The following is a 21,418-nucleotide window of genomic DNA, read 5'->3' as shown; positions in this document are numbered from 1 at the left end:
AGAAAATCCAGTTTTTAAAAGATTAATTTTATCAAATTGAACATAACTCAACTAGTATCAAACTTATACTATAAAGAAAGCATATAACTTTTCTTTTTAAAATTGTAAATTAAAAATTTTGAAAATATATGGTTAACCTCAATAATTAAACGATTTTTTAAATGGTTTTTATGGAGATCACTACAAGAATTTTGGTTATCCCGACGAAACTTTTCCCAACGCAAGAAAAAGTGTCCGACTATCTCATTTTCGACGGTAATTTGTGGTGTTAGGAGAAAACAAAATCCCAAAAGAAAGTTCACTAGCATTGGGATAACCAATTTATCCCGACGGTATATAAACCTATCGTCGGACTAAACGACCTATCCCGACGGTCCCAAGATTGTCGAGAGATGTTTATTTTTTACAAAAATGAGAAAATTGCATTTTAATGTTCTCTCGACGTTCGGAGAAAAACCGAAGGGGTAAAGTTATTTAGCCCGACGGTTCAGAACCATTGAGAGGTAGTGAAATAGAGAATTAAAAAAGTTATGGAAAATTGTAAACTTATCCCGACGTTGTGTAAGACCACTGTCGAGAGAATGTGGAGGGAGTTGTGGATGTATCCCTACTTACGCCGGCGGTGATGCAATCGTCAGGAGATTCTTAATTTAAAAAAGAGAATTTTTGGATTTTTTGTTCGCCTATCCCGACGGTGTAGGGAACACCATCGGGAGAGGCTTAATTAAAAATAAAATAAAATAAGAAAAGTGCTTTTTAATGTTCTCTCGACGGTGCGAGGAAACCCATCGAGGTAATTTTATTGCGCCCGATGGTATTCGAGTGACAGTCAGGAGTTTGTAATTAAGCTGACGCTTATTTGAGCTACCGTGGGGATATGGGTATTTAGCCCGGTGGTTTACCAAACTACCAACGAGAAAAGTTCGTTAAAAACCCTCCCAACTGCCCACAGTTTCTTCTTTCTTCTTTCTTCCATTTTTTCTTCTTCTTCGTTCTTTCTTCTCTACTTGCCATCTGATCTTTAAAACCCCGCCGCCCATAGTCGGGATTCTCGCCGTCCACTCGCCGTTTGATTTTGGTATTTTTTTTCCCGTTTTCTCTGTTTTTTTTGTTTTTTTTTTGTTTTTCATTTTCCTTCTTTACAGAGGGATGTGGATGAATGTGATGAATGTGACTTTAACATCGTCGTCCACTTCTCGTTGTCCGTTTTTTCGTTTTTGTTCTTTTTTTTTGTTTTTATTTTTTTTCTTCCATTTTAATTATGTTTTTTCTCTTTAGAGAGGGATGTGGATGAATGTGATTGATTTATATCAATTGTTTCACAAGATTTGAAAGATTTAGTATGTCAGTTTGATTTATGAATTTGAAATGTTTTGTAGGAAGGATGTAGGTTTATGTTTTTTCTTCTTTAAGGAGGGATGTGGTTGAGGGGTTATTAATGTGAATGAATTTGAATGTGAATGGTTTATTTCGATTATTTTACAGGATTTGAAGTGTAATTAAGAGGTAAAAATGTGTGATAGTGTCTAATCTCTAGTTTGGGTCACCACTAAATTCTAAGTCCTCCAAGAATAGGAGTAACGTGCAAACCTTGTATTTGGTATAAATTCTATTTTTTTCATCGTGTTTCTATTTTTTCTTTCAATTAAGACACAAAAGTTAAAAATATCAAAAGTATATGTTCAATTAAGATTTTTCTATTTTCAAAGTTAGAGGTTTGTTTGATGTTATTACTACTGTCGATTTAATAATCTAAAACTAAGGTGTTGGGAGATAGTGCCTTTCAATAGAGTGTTCGATTAGATTACAAGGGATTGTCAATCCCTTAGGAAAACTTTATTTTCAAGGATGGTTGGGGAAATTCACCCAAAAAAAAAAAAAAAAACACGAACTAGAAAGAAATGAAATGAAACTAAGTTAGAAATTGAAACCGTGTTCTAATATAACTAATTGTCTAAATCATATAGGTTTAACTTATCGTATATATTATTAAGAATGGATAAAGAGTGGATTAAGATTAGGAACAAATTATCAATGAGTATGCAGAAGGAGTATATCGATTCCTTGAAGTTCAAGATGTCCATGCAGAAAATGTATGAATGCAATGTGGGAGCCAATAGATGGAGTTGAACGACATTTATTCATAAATGAAATTTCTCCATTATATCATCAATGGGTACATCATGGAGACCCAATCGATTTGTCTAGTGGATACGAGAGTCACACATCTCAATCTACACATGATGATGGATTAAGTATGACAGAGATGAATGTTATAGAGGAAGAAAATGAAATTTTGAATATTATAAATGATCTACAGTGTCCAATTACCGATGTAAATGAAGAAGAAAATGAGAATGAGATGCATACTAATGTCCAAGAAAGAGATAACAATTCAAGCTTATTTGAAGACTTACTAAATGAAGCATACAACCAATTGTACCCTGGTTGTACAAAATTCTCTTCGTTGTTGTTCTTGGTGAAGTTGATGTATATTAAAGTTCTTAGCGGTTAGACTAACAAGTCGTTTGATTTATTACTTGAGTTGTTAAAAGAAGCATTTTCTGATGGAGCATTTATACTTAGTTCATTTTATGAAGCTGAAAGAAAACTACATGACTTAGGACTAGGTTATGAGTCTATTCATGCTTGCAAATATGGTCGAATTCTATATTGGAAAGAATTTTTCGATTTGCAACAATGTCCAGTATGTGGTGAATCTCGGTACAAAGTTTAATATAGAAAAAGTAAAAGATTCCATATAAGATTTTACAACATTTTCCTTTAATACCAAGATTGAAGCGATTATTTGCGTCTAAACATATTGCACTTGAAATGAGGTGGCATAAAGATGAATGTGTTGAAACTAATGAAGTGTTGCGACATGCAACTGATGCTGAAGGGTGGAAGCATTCTGATTGTGAGTTTCCTTAGTTTGCTTCAGCCTCACGAAATGTTCGTTTAGGACTAGTTTCAGATGGCTTCAATCCATTTAGGAATATGAGTACTTCGTATAGTATGTGGCTAGTGGTGCTCATTCCTTACAATTTGTCACCTTGAAAATTCATGAAAGAGACAAATTTCATTGTCTCCCTTCTTATACCCGCCAAAATCTCCTGGAAAAGAAATTAATATTTACTTGCAACCATTGGTTGAAGAGTTGAAGGAGTTATGGAATGATGGTGTGCACACTTATGATTGTGTTAGCAGCGAATATTTTCAACTACGTGTGAGCTTATTGTGGACCATTAATGACTTTCCTACATATGGTGACCTATTTGGATGGAGTACCAAAGGTTATCAAGCATGCCCTATTTGTAAAGAAGATACATCATCATTGAGGCTAAGAGGAAAGCAATGTTTTATGGACGTTATCTTCCAGATAATCATAATTGGCACAAGAGCAAACAATATGATGGAAAAATGGAACGTAGGCCTCCTCCAGTTTTCATGGATGGAGAAGATATTTTATGAAAGGTGGACTTGTTAAACTTTTCCGTGCTTAGCAAACATCCGAAGAAACGTGATAAAAAATGACAATGATGTTTAAATTGGAATAAAAAAAGTATATCTTTCTAACATCCATATTAGTCGAAACTTTTATTGAGACATAAGTTGGATGCTATGCATATCGAAAAGAATATTTAACGGACGAATGGCAAGGGTTTAGAAGAGAGAAGTGAGAAAGAAGAGGGTCTGAAGAGGGAAGTATGAGAATGAGAGGAAAAAGAAAATAGGGGGAGAGTGAAGAGGGAAAAATGAAAAAAATGGGGGGGGGGGGGGGGGGAAATAGAAAATAGGGGGAAAGTGAAGAAGGAAAAATTAAGCGGGTCTTTAATGTCGGTTTAAAACCAACATTAAAAGAACCCCTACAATGTCGGTTTAAACCGACATTAAAGATCCACTTTTTTTTTTTAAAAAAATAAAACCGATATTATACATCTGATTTCACTTTTTTCAACCGACATTAAAGCCCAAAATTCTTGTAGTGTAGTTTCGTTGCATACTTACAATCAATCCCTGTGTTCGGCCCTGGACTCACCAGGAACTTTGTCAAATTTGCACTTCAGTTTGAATAAAGAAAACTAAGCATTAAATCTCATAAGCATTATTTCATCGCATGTATAGAACACATCAATATCTCCACTCGCATGTCACTTACACAAAGACGTTGGATCATTGCATTTGTATTAAATACAAAGTGGGTCATATGCATATTGTCACCAAGATAAGGTACCTAGCCTTATCCCTATACTATAGATCCTTTAAGTTGTATCTTGAACATTGATCCCTGTATATCTCCACATACAGTTTAAGATTCATAAGACAACTTAGGATACTAGTTTATTGGATTTAGAGTTATTAAGAAAAAACACATACAACCTAATCATTAACACTTATTGAAATAACATCGATAACTCTTTATTGATGACAATCAATTATTTACATTTAATATCTACGTGTTTTAGGGTATAAAACCCAAAAAACTCCCACTTGAACTAAAACTCTAGTTAGTGGGGTGTACATAAAATCAAAACCCAAAACAGCGGGAATAAAAAATAAATACAATAAACTAGGGCATCCATATACCCATAACATATCTCCTACTGACCCTAAATTATACAATATACATGTCTTGTAGATCTAAACTCTCTAGATGACTCTTGAACACTTTAGCCAAGAAAGCCTTCATAAAAGGATCAGCAATGTTGTACTCTGAAGTGATCTTTATGACAATCACTTCTCCTCGTTGCACAATTTTTTGTATCAGGTAATACTTCCTCTCTATATGTTTTCCTCATTTGTGGCAGTGAGGCACTTATAAGTTGGCTACTGCCCCACTGATATCATAGTATAAGGTGATAGGCAAGTCCATGTTTGGAACAATTTCCAAATCACTTAGGAACTTTCTAAACCAAACTGCTTCATTTATTGCTTCACAAGTAGTTGTTGGAGTTTATATCTAAATCTCATGTAACTTGGGGTTTGTAAAGACAAATCACATATCTAATAAAATAAGAGGTATTTTATTGACATTTAAACTGCATTAATTCAATCCAATAAACTAAGATCCAAGGTTATCTGATGAAACTTAAATATGTAAACTTAAATATGTATGTGAAGACATACAGATGGATCATGTTTAAGTGATAACTTAAATGGTCTGTAGTATATGGATAAGGTTGGGTATCTTATCCTTATGGCACTACGAATACAACCCGCTTTGTAGATGTTATAATTGCTGTAAAGTACTGCAAATGATATGATTCTCATCATTCATGTAGAGACATGCGAGCGGTGGTATTGTATACAAAGAGTTTGTATAGGATCAGACCATGGAATGAATAGACTATCTATATAACATCGTTGATAGAAGAGACTTACATTTCACTAGAACGACCATAGGTGACTTGACCTTAATCTTGCAGTCTATGAGGGCAATCTTTTGATTTGTATGGATGGAAGTGGCTAGATTAGCCGACTTAACAAGCCTACCATTTTGGGAATTTTATCCGAGTGGGGAGCTGGGAATACAACTACACAAGATGGAATTCACTTCTTCTCGTCTTTAGGAGAAGTAGATAAATTTCTTTCCTTAATAACTAATTTCGGGTCTTGGACATTGAAGCCTCAACCTCTCACTGGCTTGAGAGGTGTTAGTTTATATTTGGACTATAAACTGTTTGTTCATTAAAGGGATCAGTGGTACTTAAGGAGTTAGATGTAACTGTAAGGGTAAAACACTAATTTGACCTAGCTTTAGTTATGAGCGATTTGTGAAAGGTTGACTCACTATTGATTGGTTATATCCGTGGACACAGAAATATATATATGGTGCAAAAAGTGAAATTATCGGTTTTTAGTGGAGTGCCTGATAGTTAATGAATATTGATTAATTTAATTAAAAAGTTTAATTAATTAATCTCATATCATTGGAGCTTCTAATCTGTAGATTCATAAGGTCCCTTTGTTAGCTCACTAAAGGAAAAGAGAAATGATTTGAATTGTTTAAATCAATTGATGGAATAAAATATTAATGATATTAATATGATATGATTAATTATAGATCTGATCTATAATTAAGAAAGAAATATTGGAATAGGATTCAAGTATTAAATTCTCATGTATTTGATTCATAAAGAATTAATTAATTAATTTGAGAGGTGCAAGAAAATAAACATATGATGTTTATTAATTAATTAAATATATATTAAATTGGATTTAATATGATTATTTAATTAATGGTCTTATTAATTAAATAAGGTTATTTAGTTAAATTAGCCCTAAGGATAATTTTGGAAAGCTATGGAGAAAGTCTCCATATAAATTCATCATTTTGTCTAAATTAGAGAAAAAGAAAGTGATTTTCATTTGATGAACCTTAGCCTCCAAATCATTTTCCTCTCAAAATTTCTCTTCTCCATATTCTCTATTCTTCTTCCTCAACCAAGGTGTGAGAGACCACTTTTCTCCCCTTGGTTCCTAGAGAATAACGAGGTCTCACTTATGGTGGTGTCTATTGTTCGTTGGAGAATCATTTCGGAGAAGACGATGAGAAAATCATGAAGAGTTCGAGAATCGATGAAGGTATATGTTATTTTTATTCTTCTTTTCTTTTCTACTTTTCAAATAGCATGCTAGTTTATTGAATGTTTATCCCCTGCTCGGTTATGTTTTTATGCTGATTTTGTTTAATTTAAATTGAAAGAACAAAATGCAAAGAAACTTCATAGTGGATTAAATCCCTTTAGTAGCTACATATTCAACCTCCATAGTGGAGTCTGCAATGCATCATTGCTTGATGGTATACCATACTACAACGCCTTCATTTAGGGTGAACACTGAACCTGACGTGGATTTTCTAAAATCCTTATCAGTTTAGAAATCAGAATCGATTTATCCCATAAGGATCAAATCCTTAGCTCCATATATCAGCATGTAGTCCCTCGTTCTCCTAAGATACTTGAGAATGTTCTTAATCCCAGTCCAGTGGTCTAACCTTGAATTGGATTGATAACTATTCCCACTACATAACAAATGTCTAACCTAGTGTAGAGCATAACATACATTAAGTTGTCCACAGCTGAGGCATAGGGAATACGTCTCATATCCTCAATTTCATGAAGTGTCTTAGGACATTGTTCCTTAGACAAGGAAACCCTGTGCCATAAATGTAATAAACCCTTCTTAGAGTTTTGCATCGAATATCAAGTCAATATTTTGTCAACATAAGTTGCTTGAGACATAGCCATCATTCTGTTCTTGCGATCGCTAATAATTTGGATCCCAAGAACATACTGTGCCTCTTCCAAATCTTTTATTTTGAATTGAGCTGGTAGCCATTTGTTAATATCATTAAGGTACCCTACATCATTCCTAATGAGTAGGATATTGTCAACATAAAGTACTAAGAAAGCTACTTTCTCGTTGATGATTTTCTTGTAGACACAAGGTTCATCAATGTTTTGATGAAAACCAAAATATTTGATTTCAGTATCAAATTTAATGTTCCAAGATTTGGACACTTGCTTCAACCCATAAACGGATCGATTCAACTTGCAAACTTTTTGTTCTTAACCTTGGGCTACAAGCCCCTTGGGCTGAAACATAGAAATGTTCTCTTTAAGATTGTCATTCAGAAAGGTAGTCTTGACATCCATTTGCCATATCTCATAGTCATAATATGTGGCTATGGATAAGAGGATTCTTATAGAGTTAAATATAGCAATTGGGGAAAGAGTTTCTTATAGTCAACCCATTTTCTCTAGGTATAACCCTTTGCTACATGTCTAACTTTGAAGGTTTGTGTCTTTCCAACTACACCTCTCTTTCTTTATAGATCTATTTATACCTTATGTGTTTAATCCCTTTAGGCAGATCTACAAGTTTCCATAATGAATTGAAGTACATAGACTCCATTTTAAGATCCATGGCTTTTACCCATTGGTCTTTGTCTATGTCATTCATTTCCTGCTTGTAGGATAATGAATCCTCAATGCCAGCATCTGGTATGACAAAGATAAATTCAAGATTAGATGTAAATATTGTATAAAAGAAGGGTATTTAATCAAAGATTGTCGAATTCTTAAGTGGAAGAATGCGTAGAAAAATGTAAAACAGAAAAATTAAGCCCCTAAAGCCTTTGCACCAGAAGGATCAATAGGAAAAGATTCATTATTCTACTCAGATGTCCTAACTACTTTTAATGAAGCTGCAGGACTAGAGAATCCAGCAAAAGGTATTGATTGGGTGTTGGATTCAAGGTGTTCTTTTTATATGACACCCAACAAGGAGTGGTTCAACACTTATAAGGAAGTGGATGGAAGTTCTGTCTACATGGGCAACAACAATGCTTATCCTGTTATAAGCATTGGTTTTGTCTTAGTAAAGAGGAATTTAATCTCTTCTAGAATATTTGACGCAATTGGGTGTGAGTATATAGGCAAAGAAGGCCATTGTGAGGTATGGAAAGACTCCAAAATAGTCCTAAAGAGGGTTAAGATTAATGGAGTATATGTTATCCAACATGTACAAAAAGTGAAATCAGCATTAATAGTCACTCACAAAGACTTTACACAAGGAGATATATGGCATAAAAGACTAGCACATATAAGTGTTTAGGGTCTATAAATACTTGCCAAGTAAGAAATACTTCTTAATGGAACTGATGAAGATGTAGCTTTTCTGTGTACACTGTATCATTGGGAAGGCTACAAGACATAGCTTTGTTAAAGCTCAACACATAACTAAAGCCATTCTAGACTACATTCTTTCAGACCTTTGGGGTCCTTCTCCATCACCATCACTCAGTGGGTCTAGGTACTTCCAAACTTTTATTGATGATTATTCTAGGAAGACCTGGATTTTCTTTTTAAAAATTAAAGATTTTGTTTTTAAAAATTTCAAAGAATGGAAAGTGATGATTGAAAAGCAAACTAGTAGTCAATTTAAATGTCTTAAGACTGACAATAGACTTGAGTTTTGTGGAGAAGAGTTTAACACTTTTGCAGGAAAAATGAAATTGTTAGATATAGAATAGTGAGGCATACACCTTGATAGAATGAGGCTACTAAGAGGTTAAACAGTACAATCCTTGAAAAGGTGAGAAACTTATTATATGATGCTATCTTATCAGAGAAGTTTTGGGCAAAAATTGCCTCCTACACAGTCTATACACTAAATAGATGCCCTCATGTCTCCCTAAGCTTCCTTACCCTTGAGGAGAAATGGACCAAACAACCTACTAATCTAAACAACATAAGGGTTTAGGTGTATTGGGTTTGTACATCAGAATAAAGGGAAGCTAAATGCAAGGGCTATCAAGTGTATGTTTGTAGGCTTCATTGAAGAAGTAAAGGGATTTAGGCTATGACATCCGATTGAGAAGAGATGTGTAAACAGTAGAGATGTTATTTTCAAAGAAACAGAGATGTTTATGCAGAATACTTCTTCTTCTAAAGATCTACCTTAAGAGTTAACTGATAAATTTTAGGTGGAGCAACTAATTAATCCTGATACTGAACCCTTCAACTCAAGTTTAGAGAATAATGGTGATGAACACCTTGAACATGAAGAAGAAGAAGTGGTTGTAGAGACTAAAGTTGAACAACCAGATTTAAGAAATTACTCCTAAGCTAGAGATAGACAAATGAGAGCAATTGTGCCACCAACAAGATATGAGGCTTATATAAACCTTGCTTTGAATATCTTAGAAAATATGAATGAAATCAAACCATCTTCATTTGAAGAGGCTGTAAATGGGCCTAATGCTAAAAGATTGATAGAAGCCATGAATGAGGAGATTGAACCTCTAAAGCAAAATGAAACTTGAACCTTAGTGCCACCTCCTAAAGAATGTAAAACTATTGCTTTCAAATGGATTTACAACTACAAGGAGGACATACCTAATGTCCAAGAACCAAGATTTAAGGCTAGACTAGTAGCAAGGGTTTCACTCAAAGGCAAGGTATCGACTACAATAAAATACTTTTACATGTGGTCAAGTAGACCTCAATCAAAATGCTATTGTTCCTAGTAGCACAACAAAATTTAGAGTTGTACCAACTTGATGTCAAGACAGCATTTTTTCATGGGCATTTGGCAGAAACTATTCACATGGTACAACCTAAGGGATACCAAGTTAAAGGAAAAAAAAGATCACTAGTGTCTATTAGCAATCTATGGTTTAAAACACTCCTTAAGGTGTTGGTACTGAAGATTTGATGACTACATTTCCAAAATTTCAGATAAGCTCCTATGACAATTGTGTGTATGTGAATACCATGTCATTCCAAAATTCTGTCTATCTACTCCTATACGTGGATGATATGCTTCTAGCAGGAAGATTTAAGGAGAATTTGAAACATGTAAAATAAATTCTAAAGGAAAAATTCGATATGAAGGACTTGGGAGAATCTAGAAGGATTCTAGGCATTGAAATTTTCAGATAAAGAGACAAGTCAAACTATATCTTAGTGAAAATAACTAATACAATAAGTTGATAAAGAAGTTTAATATGGAAGAAGCCAAATTAGTGAACACCCATATAGCTCAACATTTTTAGCTATCAGTTGCAAACTCTCTAAAAGAAAATGACGTTGAGGATCAAAAGATGATGGCTATAATTCTCTATTCCCAAGCAGTAGAAAACCTAATATATTTGATGATCTCTACAAGACCAGATATACTACAAGCCTAGTCAGTAGATATATAGCTAATCCGGGTAAAAGGCATTGGGAAGTATCCAAGTGGATTCTAAGGTACCTAAAAGGTATTAAAGAGGTTAGACTCTTATACAACAATTTACAAATTCAGAATTTGAATTATTTGGGTTTATGGACTCAGATTATGCATGAGACCTAGACAAGAGGAGGTCACTTTCAGGTTATATCTTCCTATATGGAAGATGTCTCCTAAGTTGGAAAGTTACTTTACAATCAATAGTAGCACTCTTAACTACTGAGGCAGAATTTATTGCTTTATCAGAGGTAGTCAAAGAAGTCCTATGGCTAAAAGGATTACTATAAGACTTTGGAATCACACAAACATCAGTTAAAATTTATGATGATAACCAAAGCACAATACATTTGTCTAAAAATCCTCAGTTTCTCAATCACACAAAACATATAGACATAAATTTCATTTTGTGCAAGAACAAATAGAGAATGGAAATGTTGAAGTTCTAAAAATACACACCTCAGACAATGTCTCAGACATGTTGACTTATAGTTCACAACTCGAGCTTAAAAAATGTTTAGACATTATTGGCTTTCGAGCCTCTTGAAAATGGATGGCAAAGTATAAATTAGGAAAAAAGGAGTTGTTGTTTTAACAACTTAAATGTTATTTTCAAGGTGGAGATTTGTAGAAGTCAGTAACAACTTAAGTGAAATCAACATTTACTTTCTATTTTTAAATTTTCTCATCAAACACATGTAACATCTTATCTATATAAAGGATGAAGATTTCAAAGAGAACATAAGAGAGTCATTAGAGTGAGAAACTTATCTATATTTCAAAGATTTCTCTAAAAATCTGAAACAACTCCTCCCGTGGATGTAGGCATTTTGCTCAACCATGTAAATTCTTGTGTTTCTTCTTCTTCTTCCTTGCTTCTACTGTGATTGCATGGGCGTTCATTTCCCTTGGATCTTCGTCTACCATCATTAGAGAATTTTAGCTCATTCTCTCTCCTGTTCTACTTTGCTTAGATTCAACTTTATCGTGGCCATTACATCATTTTGCAAAAACGAAGTGAGAAATAACCTGGCTGAAGGACAACCATTCCTTTCTACACCTTTCAGCTTCTTTCAAAGAAAAGATCTTGAAATTTTGGGCCTTAGTTTTGAAGCCCAACTAACCCAACACCAACACATTCTAAATTTGCGGATTTATCAATATCAAGTTCGTAAAATGGAAAAACCCAAATTCTTGTTCCCTTCGTCTTTCTCTAAAGGGCAGACATCAACATAATCAACTTTACAACCGGATCTCGCCTTCTCTTGTCGGAGCTCAAGAATTTGTCTTCCAATTGAATCACTAATAGTCTTCGCAATTGCGAGGTGCATATGAAAGACCAATCTATTCCTTGCCTCCCATATTTTGCCAAGGAATCATCACAACCTTGTTCAATTCATTTGAAAAAACTAGATTAAAGATCCAAGTCCCGTATTCGTGATAGCTATAATAAGAACTGCCATCACAGAGAATATCAACATTAATTGAAAGGAACCTAGCCAAATCTCCCTTACTATCGGTACTCTTCCAGAAAAGATATATTGTGTTTTCCAAATCTCGTTCATACTAAGCTCCAATAGGATCACCTACGATAAAATAACATAAGTTCGACACGTCTCTTACTCATTATCACATATTATATGTTTTTGCATGTTTAAAATATTAAACTTTTCAAATTCCAATACTTCATATATATAATATTGTGCCAAAAAATCATATATAAATCTAGAAATCCATTGAAATTTCACAATGCAAAAAAATAAAAAATTAAAGGAAAATTATAAATAGAGATAGGAATTGAAAGGGCGATTATTGTTTGCCCGCCAATTTGATCAAACACTCATTTCGTCTCTCAGCGAGCGTTGCCTGTCGCCATGTTCACCATTCGCGTTGATAGAGTGAATGACCTAAGGCTGGCCCTGTTGCCAATGGCTACCCTCTGCGATGCTGCTGATATCAAATGCACCAACCGAAATTTGTCCATAATCGTTCTTCCTACTCGCTATTCCTTCGTTGCAGCGCTTCGATTGTTGCCTTCATTCTTCACTTCCTTTCAGTTTCATCCCGTCGGCGAGTTCAATGCATATCGTGCCAATTTTTACCTTAAACTCTTTACCACTAATATTTCCAATATGTACAGCGATGATCTTTCCGTTACCCTTCTTCTCAACAGGCACAATGCCCTCGCCCCCGTCAAATTTGAGGATCCTCGTAAGTACATCGCTCTCTACCTTTTTCAAATTGAATTGATTCTTGTGGCTCTGTTGATTTCTTGATTCAGTATGATTTCTCTCTCTGCTCTGTAATTTTGATGGAATCCTCGATCATTTCCGGAATTTCCTTTTCTAATCTCCAGAATCGTTGTTGTGTTATGTGTTCGGTGGTTTCTTTCTCGATGAATCTTTACTCCAATTGAACTGAATGTCGTTGTTGCGGCGGTTTCTTGAACTGCGGATGGTTTTTCTCTGCTTTGTAAGTTTGATTCAATCCTCGATTTAACGATATTAGGTCATTTCCGAATTTTTTTCTTTCTAATATCCAGAATCGTGGTTGTGTCTTGAGTTCGGTGGTCTCTTTTCCAAAAATCTCGATTCTAACTGAACTAAATGTCGTCATTACGGCAATTTCTTGAATTGAGGACGATAACTTTCCGATCTGTAACTTTGATTGAAACTTGTTTTGATTGAATAGTTGCTTTTGCGATGATTTCTTTTCCATTCTGTTCATTTCTTGGTTGAGGACGATTTCCCCAATTTTGATTGATTATTGGATGCTATTATTGACCGCATATGAAACCTTTTATCTGGTCTGTAATTTTGGATGTTTGATACAATTCTAACACCAGTTCATCTTCTTAATTGTTAATATTGATTTCAGATTCTGGATATTTGCAATACTCTGCATTGTTATTGGCACGTCCTCACAACGTTGATATCAACCCAATTGATCTCAGAGTTTTTTTTGCAATTCGTTCAGCTGAATTCATAAACACCCTCTCTGACTTAGTTGTGTTGCCAACTGAGTATGGTAATTAATAAATAACTCGTCTTCTTCCTTCTGCAGTTTTATGTAAAAGAAAAGTCCTAAATTTTCTGAAATTATATTTGTTTCTTTCTTCTGCAACAGTCTGTGTTGTTGTAACAAAAACGGGGGCCTTGTTCAAATCTGCCAGAAGGGAAATTGTTTTCTCCACAGAGGTAATCACTAATGAAATCCAAACTCCTCTTAGTCTTAGGTAGTGTTAATAATATCCGTTTTGAATACAATTTTTGTTCCATACTCGTGTGTATGTTTATCTTGATTTTGTTAAAGGTTTGTTTATCCCGATTTTGTTCAAGTCCATAAACACTCTTTCCATCTATAAATTTCTTACTTTGTTATCTACATCAACGTTTTCGTCGAATTTTGAAAACTAAGATCGTAACCATTTCGTTTTTAGAGAGTTAAGTGTATTTCCTCTTCATTTCTTACGATGATGGCATATTTTTGAAGTAGAATGTTATTCCTCCTCATTTCTTAGGGCATATTTGAATTTACTAAAGAAAAAATATAAATTTTATAAGAAGTATGTGGTGCAGAAAAATGAATGCATAATGGGGGGTATTGGAGAAGGAGATAAAGTTTTGTTCGTGATGAGTCCGTCTCCTATGTACTTTTTCTATCACATAGCTTACACCACCAACCTTGTTTGGTTCTTCAACACATCTAATTCCCGTACTTTATTGAGTTGCTGTGTGGGCCTACATGCTTCCTATATGGTCTCTTTTACTTGACATTTTACTCATTCCAAATTGCATTTTACATATATACAAATTCTGTGAATACTCCATTTTATTTGTTTTTGGGCATTAATGAATTGATAGTTTTCCATATTTTTTTTGATAAAGGGAAGATAATGAATGATATAGCTACTTTTACCTTAAAGTTAATTTGTATGGTTGTCTTGTTCAAGAAGTGATATACTATCAATTATCAATATGTTTTATTTACTAAGATTTGCAACCCTAAGATTGTATGATGTGATCCTAAGATCGTATTTTGACCACATCTCTCTCATTACAAAATCTATTTTAATTAAGTCTTAGTTTCGTAACTATTTTTTTGTTGGTTTTTTGTTTTTGAAAATTAAGTCTATTTCCTCTTCATTTTGTTACCATGATTTACATTTTTATTAAGTATGATGGTTGAATTCTTAGCGAAGTTCTAAAAAACCAAAAATTTAAAAGCTATTTTTTTTAGTTTTCAAAATTTGGCTTTTGGTAAAAGTAGATAACAAATGAAGAAATTTGGAGGTAGAAATAGTATCTATAGGCTTAATTTTCAAAAACAAAAAAATAAAAAACCAAATGGTTATAAAATAAACTCTAAATGGTTACCAAACAGGGTCTAAATGATCTCTCATTTTCATATGTTCTTTTCGTATGCTTTTTAACCCTGTTTATAAACTAAACGGATTTTTTTTTAAGAATATGAACTTCAACTGCTCTTGAAAGCTTAAATGATCTAATTTAAACTTAAATAGGGACCAAATTGGTATTATTCTCTAAACTTTTTGAGACCATAACATTGAGTTTAGTCAACCAAATTGAATATTTTCTTTTTAAAAAAATTGTGTAACTTTCTAAAATCTACATGCTGAAAGATAGTTCATTTGATCTACCATTTTGGCTCTTAATTTTAGAAAATAGTTAGAAATAACACATTTAAGTTTTCACATTACAAAATTAGTACCATTTTTGAAAATTCGTTCAAATAGCTTTTCTCAGTTCATCTTGGGCGAGACCGACCACCGACATTTAGTTAAAAAAAATTAGCTTTTTCTAACTTATCGGTTGTTTTTTCCTTTTGGGCCTTTCTCGATACATATCGGGCGAGATTAGATTGAGATTCTAGTAAATTTTTCAAAATATTATGTGATTTTCCTAAATCTTATATATTTTCAAATTTTCTTTAAATTCGATTATATTTACCAAATATTATATCAAAATCTTACTTGATTTTTTTTTAAATCTTTAGCCAAATTTCTAATTTCCAAATCAATTTACCAACTACCCAAATGAATTTTTTTGATGGATCTCACGTGATTGATTTTGATTTTTAAATCTTTGGAAGGATTAAAATTTTCAAAAAAAAAAAAGGTAAAATATGAAAAATATGGCAGATTAACATTAAGATCGGTGAATTCTCGAGCAGATTAATATCGAGATTTTATATATTTTTCATATATTACCTATTTTTTCTTTTTGCAAAATTTAATCTTTCCCAAAATTTAAAAATCATAATGCAATCATCCATCTGAAAAAAAGTAATTGGTACATTCATTTGAAAATTTAGAAATTCATATAATCATGGAAATAGAAATTGGTCTAAAATTACATAAGAAATGAATATAATATTTGGTAAAGATCATCGAATTCGAAGAAAATTTGAAAGTGTATAAGATTTGGTATAAAATTTGAATAAATTATCTAATATTTAGAAAAGTTACTAAAATCTCGACATTCAATTCCTCCCAGATATACCGAGAAAGGTCCAAAGGAGTCAAAACAATCGACATATTAGAAAAAGTAAAATTTTCAACTAGTGGTCGATCTAGCCCGAGAGCTACCGAAAAAAACTAGTTTAACGACTTGTCAAAAGGCGTGCTAGTTTTAAAAGATGGAAAGTTGAGGGTGGTATTTCTGACAATTTTCCTTTAATTTTGATTACACAATGTTTTTTTTTAACATTTTTTACGTGGTGAGTTGTGTTGCTCAAACCATGGTTGGATGAGAGAGGAGGGAGAGGATAAGTAGACTTCTTTAGAAGGGATTCTTGAGCTTAGGGTATACGAATGAAGTGGTCTTTGCTCGAGAGGAAAGGATACAGTTCAAGCGAGAGGGAGTCTTATAACTTAAGAGGAGGTTAAGTTTAGCATAGAGGGAGTCTACGTGAATGATTGAGTTGTTAAGCTCTACAGACATCACTGTAGTTGTGTTGTTATTACAGATAAGTACCATATTGTAATTGCTTATCATTTATATTAATGAAGTTATCTTTTCTAGGCATACTGTCCCCTAGACGTAGGTGTTATTCACATAACTGGGTTATCAATTCTTGATGTTCTTTTTATCTTTTATTTTTGTTTGTTGAATATTCTATGGAATGCGGTAACATTGTTCATAACAATGTTTGATGTGCTAAAGGTACTTCCATATTATATTCATAATTATTAAAGCAAAACATTAAAAAATTTAATTAATAAATAAACCATTTAAACTTTTTAATCATATGTAAAACATATTTATTATTTATATTATATTTTATTACTTACTTTTATCTGTCATGAATTTTTTTTATTATATATAACGAAAATATCAACTGAACTCTAATATGTTAGGTTGAATTCATAAAAATGTTAAAAATGTGGACATATTAGAATATTATGATTCACTTTCCATTTATATGTCAAATAATATAAAATTCTAACATTTCTTTTCAATTAAAGAAACTTACATTAAATGCACTTTAGACAATAAGCTACTTGGCAGACAATGTTACTTAAGAAGGTGAAAAGACTACCCAAAAGAAAAAAAAAAAAAATGGAACCGTAGTTTTCGAAAACATGATTATATATATATATATAAATTTTGAGTTTTTGTTTTCAGTTCTTTTAACAATATACAAAGGAGTAAGAGATCAGTAGGGTGCACCGAATTATCTGTAGCTCTTATACAGATGTTGGTTTTCAGTTTTTACAAAATAAAAACCATACATATTTGATTATTGTTTTTTGTTTCTTAAAAACAAAAAACAAAAAACAATAATTGTTTTTGGTTTTCTGTCTTTTAAAATTTTTAAATTAAAAACATATTCGACAACCGTATTTTTGTTTTCTATTTTTAAAAAGTTAAAATATAATTTGATGACTTTTCTAGTTTTATATCTTATTAATAAAAGTAAAATCAAACTATTTTACAATAATTTTCCATATAATGCCTTTATTTTTAACTTTTCTAAATAAAAAAAAATCATATAATAGTTTTTCATAAGGGTATTATTTTAAATGGTAAAATTACAAAAATTATTTTCACTGATAAACAGTGACATTTTGCTATATTTATAAATATGTTGGCTCATTTTTCTTTATTTTAAAACACCACTTTCCATAACTCAACATCAAAATTGATATAGTTTTTCATATTTTTTTTATAAAGGGAAAATGACAATTGATATAGCTAGTTTGGTTGTCTTATTCAAAAGTGATATACTATCAAATATCAATATATTTTTATTTCTTAACCGCATATTTTGAAAATATTCAATTGAATACTTTAAAGTCTTTATTTTTTTTTACCAGTCTCTCAAATGCCTTCTTTTAATTAATTCGACGTTTTTTGAAATTTTTTTTCATTATTTTTTATTTTTTATTTTTTTTTCAAAGCCACTTTTGTTCATTTAAAAGACCCACAAAGAAAATTTTTATTTACTAAGATTTTCGACCGTAAGATTATAGGAACACGATCCTAAAACCCTTGCATGATCCATATCTCCCTCAATACAAGTCCATTTAACTTAATTGATCTTTCGTTTTCATATATATATATATATATATATATATATATTTTGCGTGCTTTCTTAAAATTGAGCAAACTTTTTTAAGAATCTTAATTTTAGTTACTGTCGAAATCCTAAATGATCTCAATTTAAATTTTGAGAGGTTATAACATTGAACTCGGTTAACCAAATTGAATGGTTTTTTTATAAAAAAAAATATGTGTAACTTTTCGAGATCTATGTGCTAGAAGATAGCTTTTTTAACCATAAAATCCATAAATGATTGTTTTGGCACTCAATCATTACAAGAATTTTAGACTTTAATGTCGGTTTAAAACTGACGTTAAAATGCTTTAATGTCAGTTAACAACCGATATTGAAGATCATGTTATAAAAGATCTTTAATGTTGATTGTCTTTAATGTCGGTTTTAAACCGATATTATAGCTGACCAAAATTTCAGTAACAATTATCTTCATTGTCGGTTTAAAACCGATAATTGTACACCATCTTCAATGTTGGTTTAAAACCTACTTTCTGCCAATAATTGTTCGATATTAAATGTCTGTCATCATTTTGTCATTAAAAAAAACACATATATATTAACTTTATTTTTTTTTGCTTATGCATGTTTAAATTAGCAATATTTCTCTTTTACTTGAACATGCACAAAATAAAATCTTAATTGCTTTCACAAATCCCCAATAAATGACAGAAGAGGAATTGGATAATAATTTAACTCCAAAACAAAGATAAAATATATATATTTTTTTATCCAAATCAACTTCATATGGTTTAGATAGCAAATTCCAAGTTATCAACTATGAAGTATACATATATATTCTATATTGAACAAGTAGAGTATACATGCTAAGTTGCACACAATAATAGCATTCAAAATGAATGAATTACAAAATGGTTAAAATGATAAGAAAAAAATAGGCTGAAGATAAATGAATAGTGTTCAACCATGTCTTCCCAAGTTATTTGATGTCAATTTCTGGAGTTAGGGACTATTCTCCCACCTATAAAGTAGATAAAACAACAATTTGAACAAATAAGTAAAAAACAACAATTTGAACAAATAAGTAAATCAAGGATCATGTTAGCATGCAAGAAAATAGACCCTAATAGGTAAAATTCTACTTACCTAAGTGTTTGAAAAGTGCTTCTCAAACAATCAAGAAAGTAAGTTTATTACTCTTATATTTTGAAAATTTTCGACAGCATAACAACGATATCACAACAAAACCAAAAGATTACATTGAACTCGTTCAAAGAAACACACTCCCAATAATATTCCACAACCACTTATTCTCAACAGAACTACCAAAATTCTCAAAAAACGAATATTCAACACTTCATAAAAAAAACCAACAAAACTTGTTAAAAACTAACCAACTATCTTTAATGAAAATTCAAGTAAACTAAACAAAGACCTATTATAAGTTCTCAACTCAATCATCTAATTAAGAACCACATGAAGAGTAAACAAACTCCTACTAATTATGTCTTTTTAATAAATAACAAAATTATATTGGCTTCTACGGGATGTGATATCTTCTTAACAAGGGGGAGACAATGACCAACTCAATTGTCTTTGAAGTTCCATATGTGTCAAGACTTTATCCCATAAAAGACACTTTATCCTATAAGTTTCATAAAAGACTGAGCTTCATAAAAGACTTGCACTTACAAGTAAATGATTCTTGAAGTAGTTGCATTGCTACAATTCAATCTATTCCAAGGATATTCAATTGGCACAAATGGATCTCATTACCAGTCCCTCTTTATCCCATAAGTTCAACTTGATATTGGTAATTGCATTCACTAATGATCCAAAGAAAAATCACAATAATATTCTTTAACTTTCAATAAACTTAAAGAGTTCATTTAGAGAAGCATACCATCTCGTTGATTTGTTTCCAACTCTATTATGTATTTCACATAATATAACGTCTATCTTGCAGGACTTTCTTTATGGAAAAAGTCTCCCCAGTTTCCGAGCACTTTGCCTAAGAGAAGTATTAAGAAAATTCCAAATAGAAGTACAAAACAAAGGAAAGGAAAGGAAAGAAGTTGTATGTTGGTCACAACTTCTATGGATATAATGTATAGCAATTGATTTTGAAACAAATTAGATAAATCCTTATTTCTATGTTTCAGTTGAACGTTGTTGCTATTATGGGAAAATATTTGCTTGGGGATGCATAAAATACGCTGCAAATTACCTACCAGTGTAGAAGATAGACACGACAAGATAAGATATCATTTCTCCATATCTTATCAATATTTTGACAACCATGATGATGGAAAGAAACATCCTTATTCCTTGATATTAGCGAAAATAAGCTAGCATTTAGTAGGAATTCTCATTGTGAAGTAGCATTTTCTCTAGTCTCATTTTTTAAGCTTTTCTACATTGACTTCCAAAATTATTCATGAATATTTTGGTATAACTAAGCATAATAGTTTTAAAAAGTACCTTTACATCTCATTTGGAAAACCTCCTCAATAGTGAATCGAGAAGAAAGCACTTGCAATGTAACTTTAAAACATCAATAGATCACTATAAAATGTGTGCAATATTATCATGTAATTAACAGTAACCTAAGAGTTCATCAAATACATATATCTTAAATAGTACTGTTAGAATTGGTCTTAAAGAGTTCATTAGAGATAATATAATAAAATTGATAGAAAGCAGACACTTATAGCTAGAAATCAAAACTCAATCTCTTTCTGTATAAACGCGGAACCTGATAACATAAGGTAACATATACAAGATTAAGAAATTATTCCTCTTCAAAAGGTTCAATTATTCTATATGAAGTTCTGTTAATTACCTCAAGACTTCTTAATGTCGAAAACCATAGTGATGATATTTTCTCATTGGCAAGGCTTCACACACAAGCTGGAAATCTCCTGATATTCAGATAAATAGCACATCATTGAATAATACAACCAAATTCCTTCAATTATAAAATAAATTAAACTTATGAATCGAAAGAAAAATGGAAGAGAAATAAGTGCACCCATTAATCATACAAGATGAAATCATCAACTTCGATGAAACCCCAACAGGTCTAAGAAGGAAAAAAATTAGTAAAAAGAAGGAAAAGAAATACTATGTTAATCGCAAAACA

The 21,418-nt window shown here is 32.0% G+C and overlaps 1 protein-coding gene across 3 annotated transcripts; it reads left to right on the top strand.

Moving 5' to 3' along the window:
* Positions 1–12,541: 12,541 nt before the first annotated feature.
* On the top strand, positions 12,542–20,623 carry LOC120067978 (uncharacterized). 3 transcript variants are annotated; one of them, XM_039019637.2, is made up of 4 exons: positions 12,542–12,948; positions 13,615–13,764; positions 13,864–13,934; positions 20,243–20,623. In XM_039019637.2, the coding sequence occupies exons 1-4, from the start codon at positions 12,612–12,614 to the stop codon at positions 20,381–20,383; spliced, it is 699 nt and encodes a 232-aa protein (XP_038875565.1). In that variant the 5' UTR covers positions 12,542–12,611; the 3' UTR covers positions 20,384–20,623. The 3 variants fall into 3 exon arrangements, with proteins under 3 accessions (XP_038875565.1, XP_090163976.1, XP_038875564.1); XM_090307850.1 differs by lacking the exon at positions 20,243–20,623 and adding an exon at positions 16,254–16,510; XM_039019636.2 differs by lacking the exon at positions 20,243–20,623 and adding an exon at positions 14,316–14,623.
* Positions 20,624–21,418: the final 795 nt, after the last annotated feature.

Source organism: Benincasa hispida, chromosome 12 (assembly GCF_027475165.1).
Source record: "Benincasa hispida cultivar pf3 chromosome 12, pf3_genome.v1.1, whole genome shotgun sequence".
NCBI classification, from domain to species: domain Eukaryota; kingdom Viridiplantae; phylum Streptophyta; class Magnoliopsida; order Cucurbitales; family Cucurbitaceae; genus Benincasa; species Benincasa hispida.
This window is presented reverse-complemented; position numbering and strand designations above follow the sequence as displayed.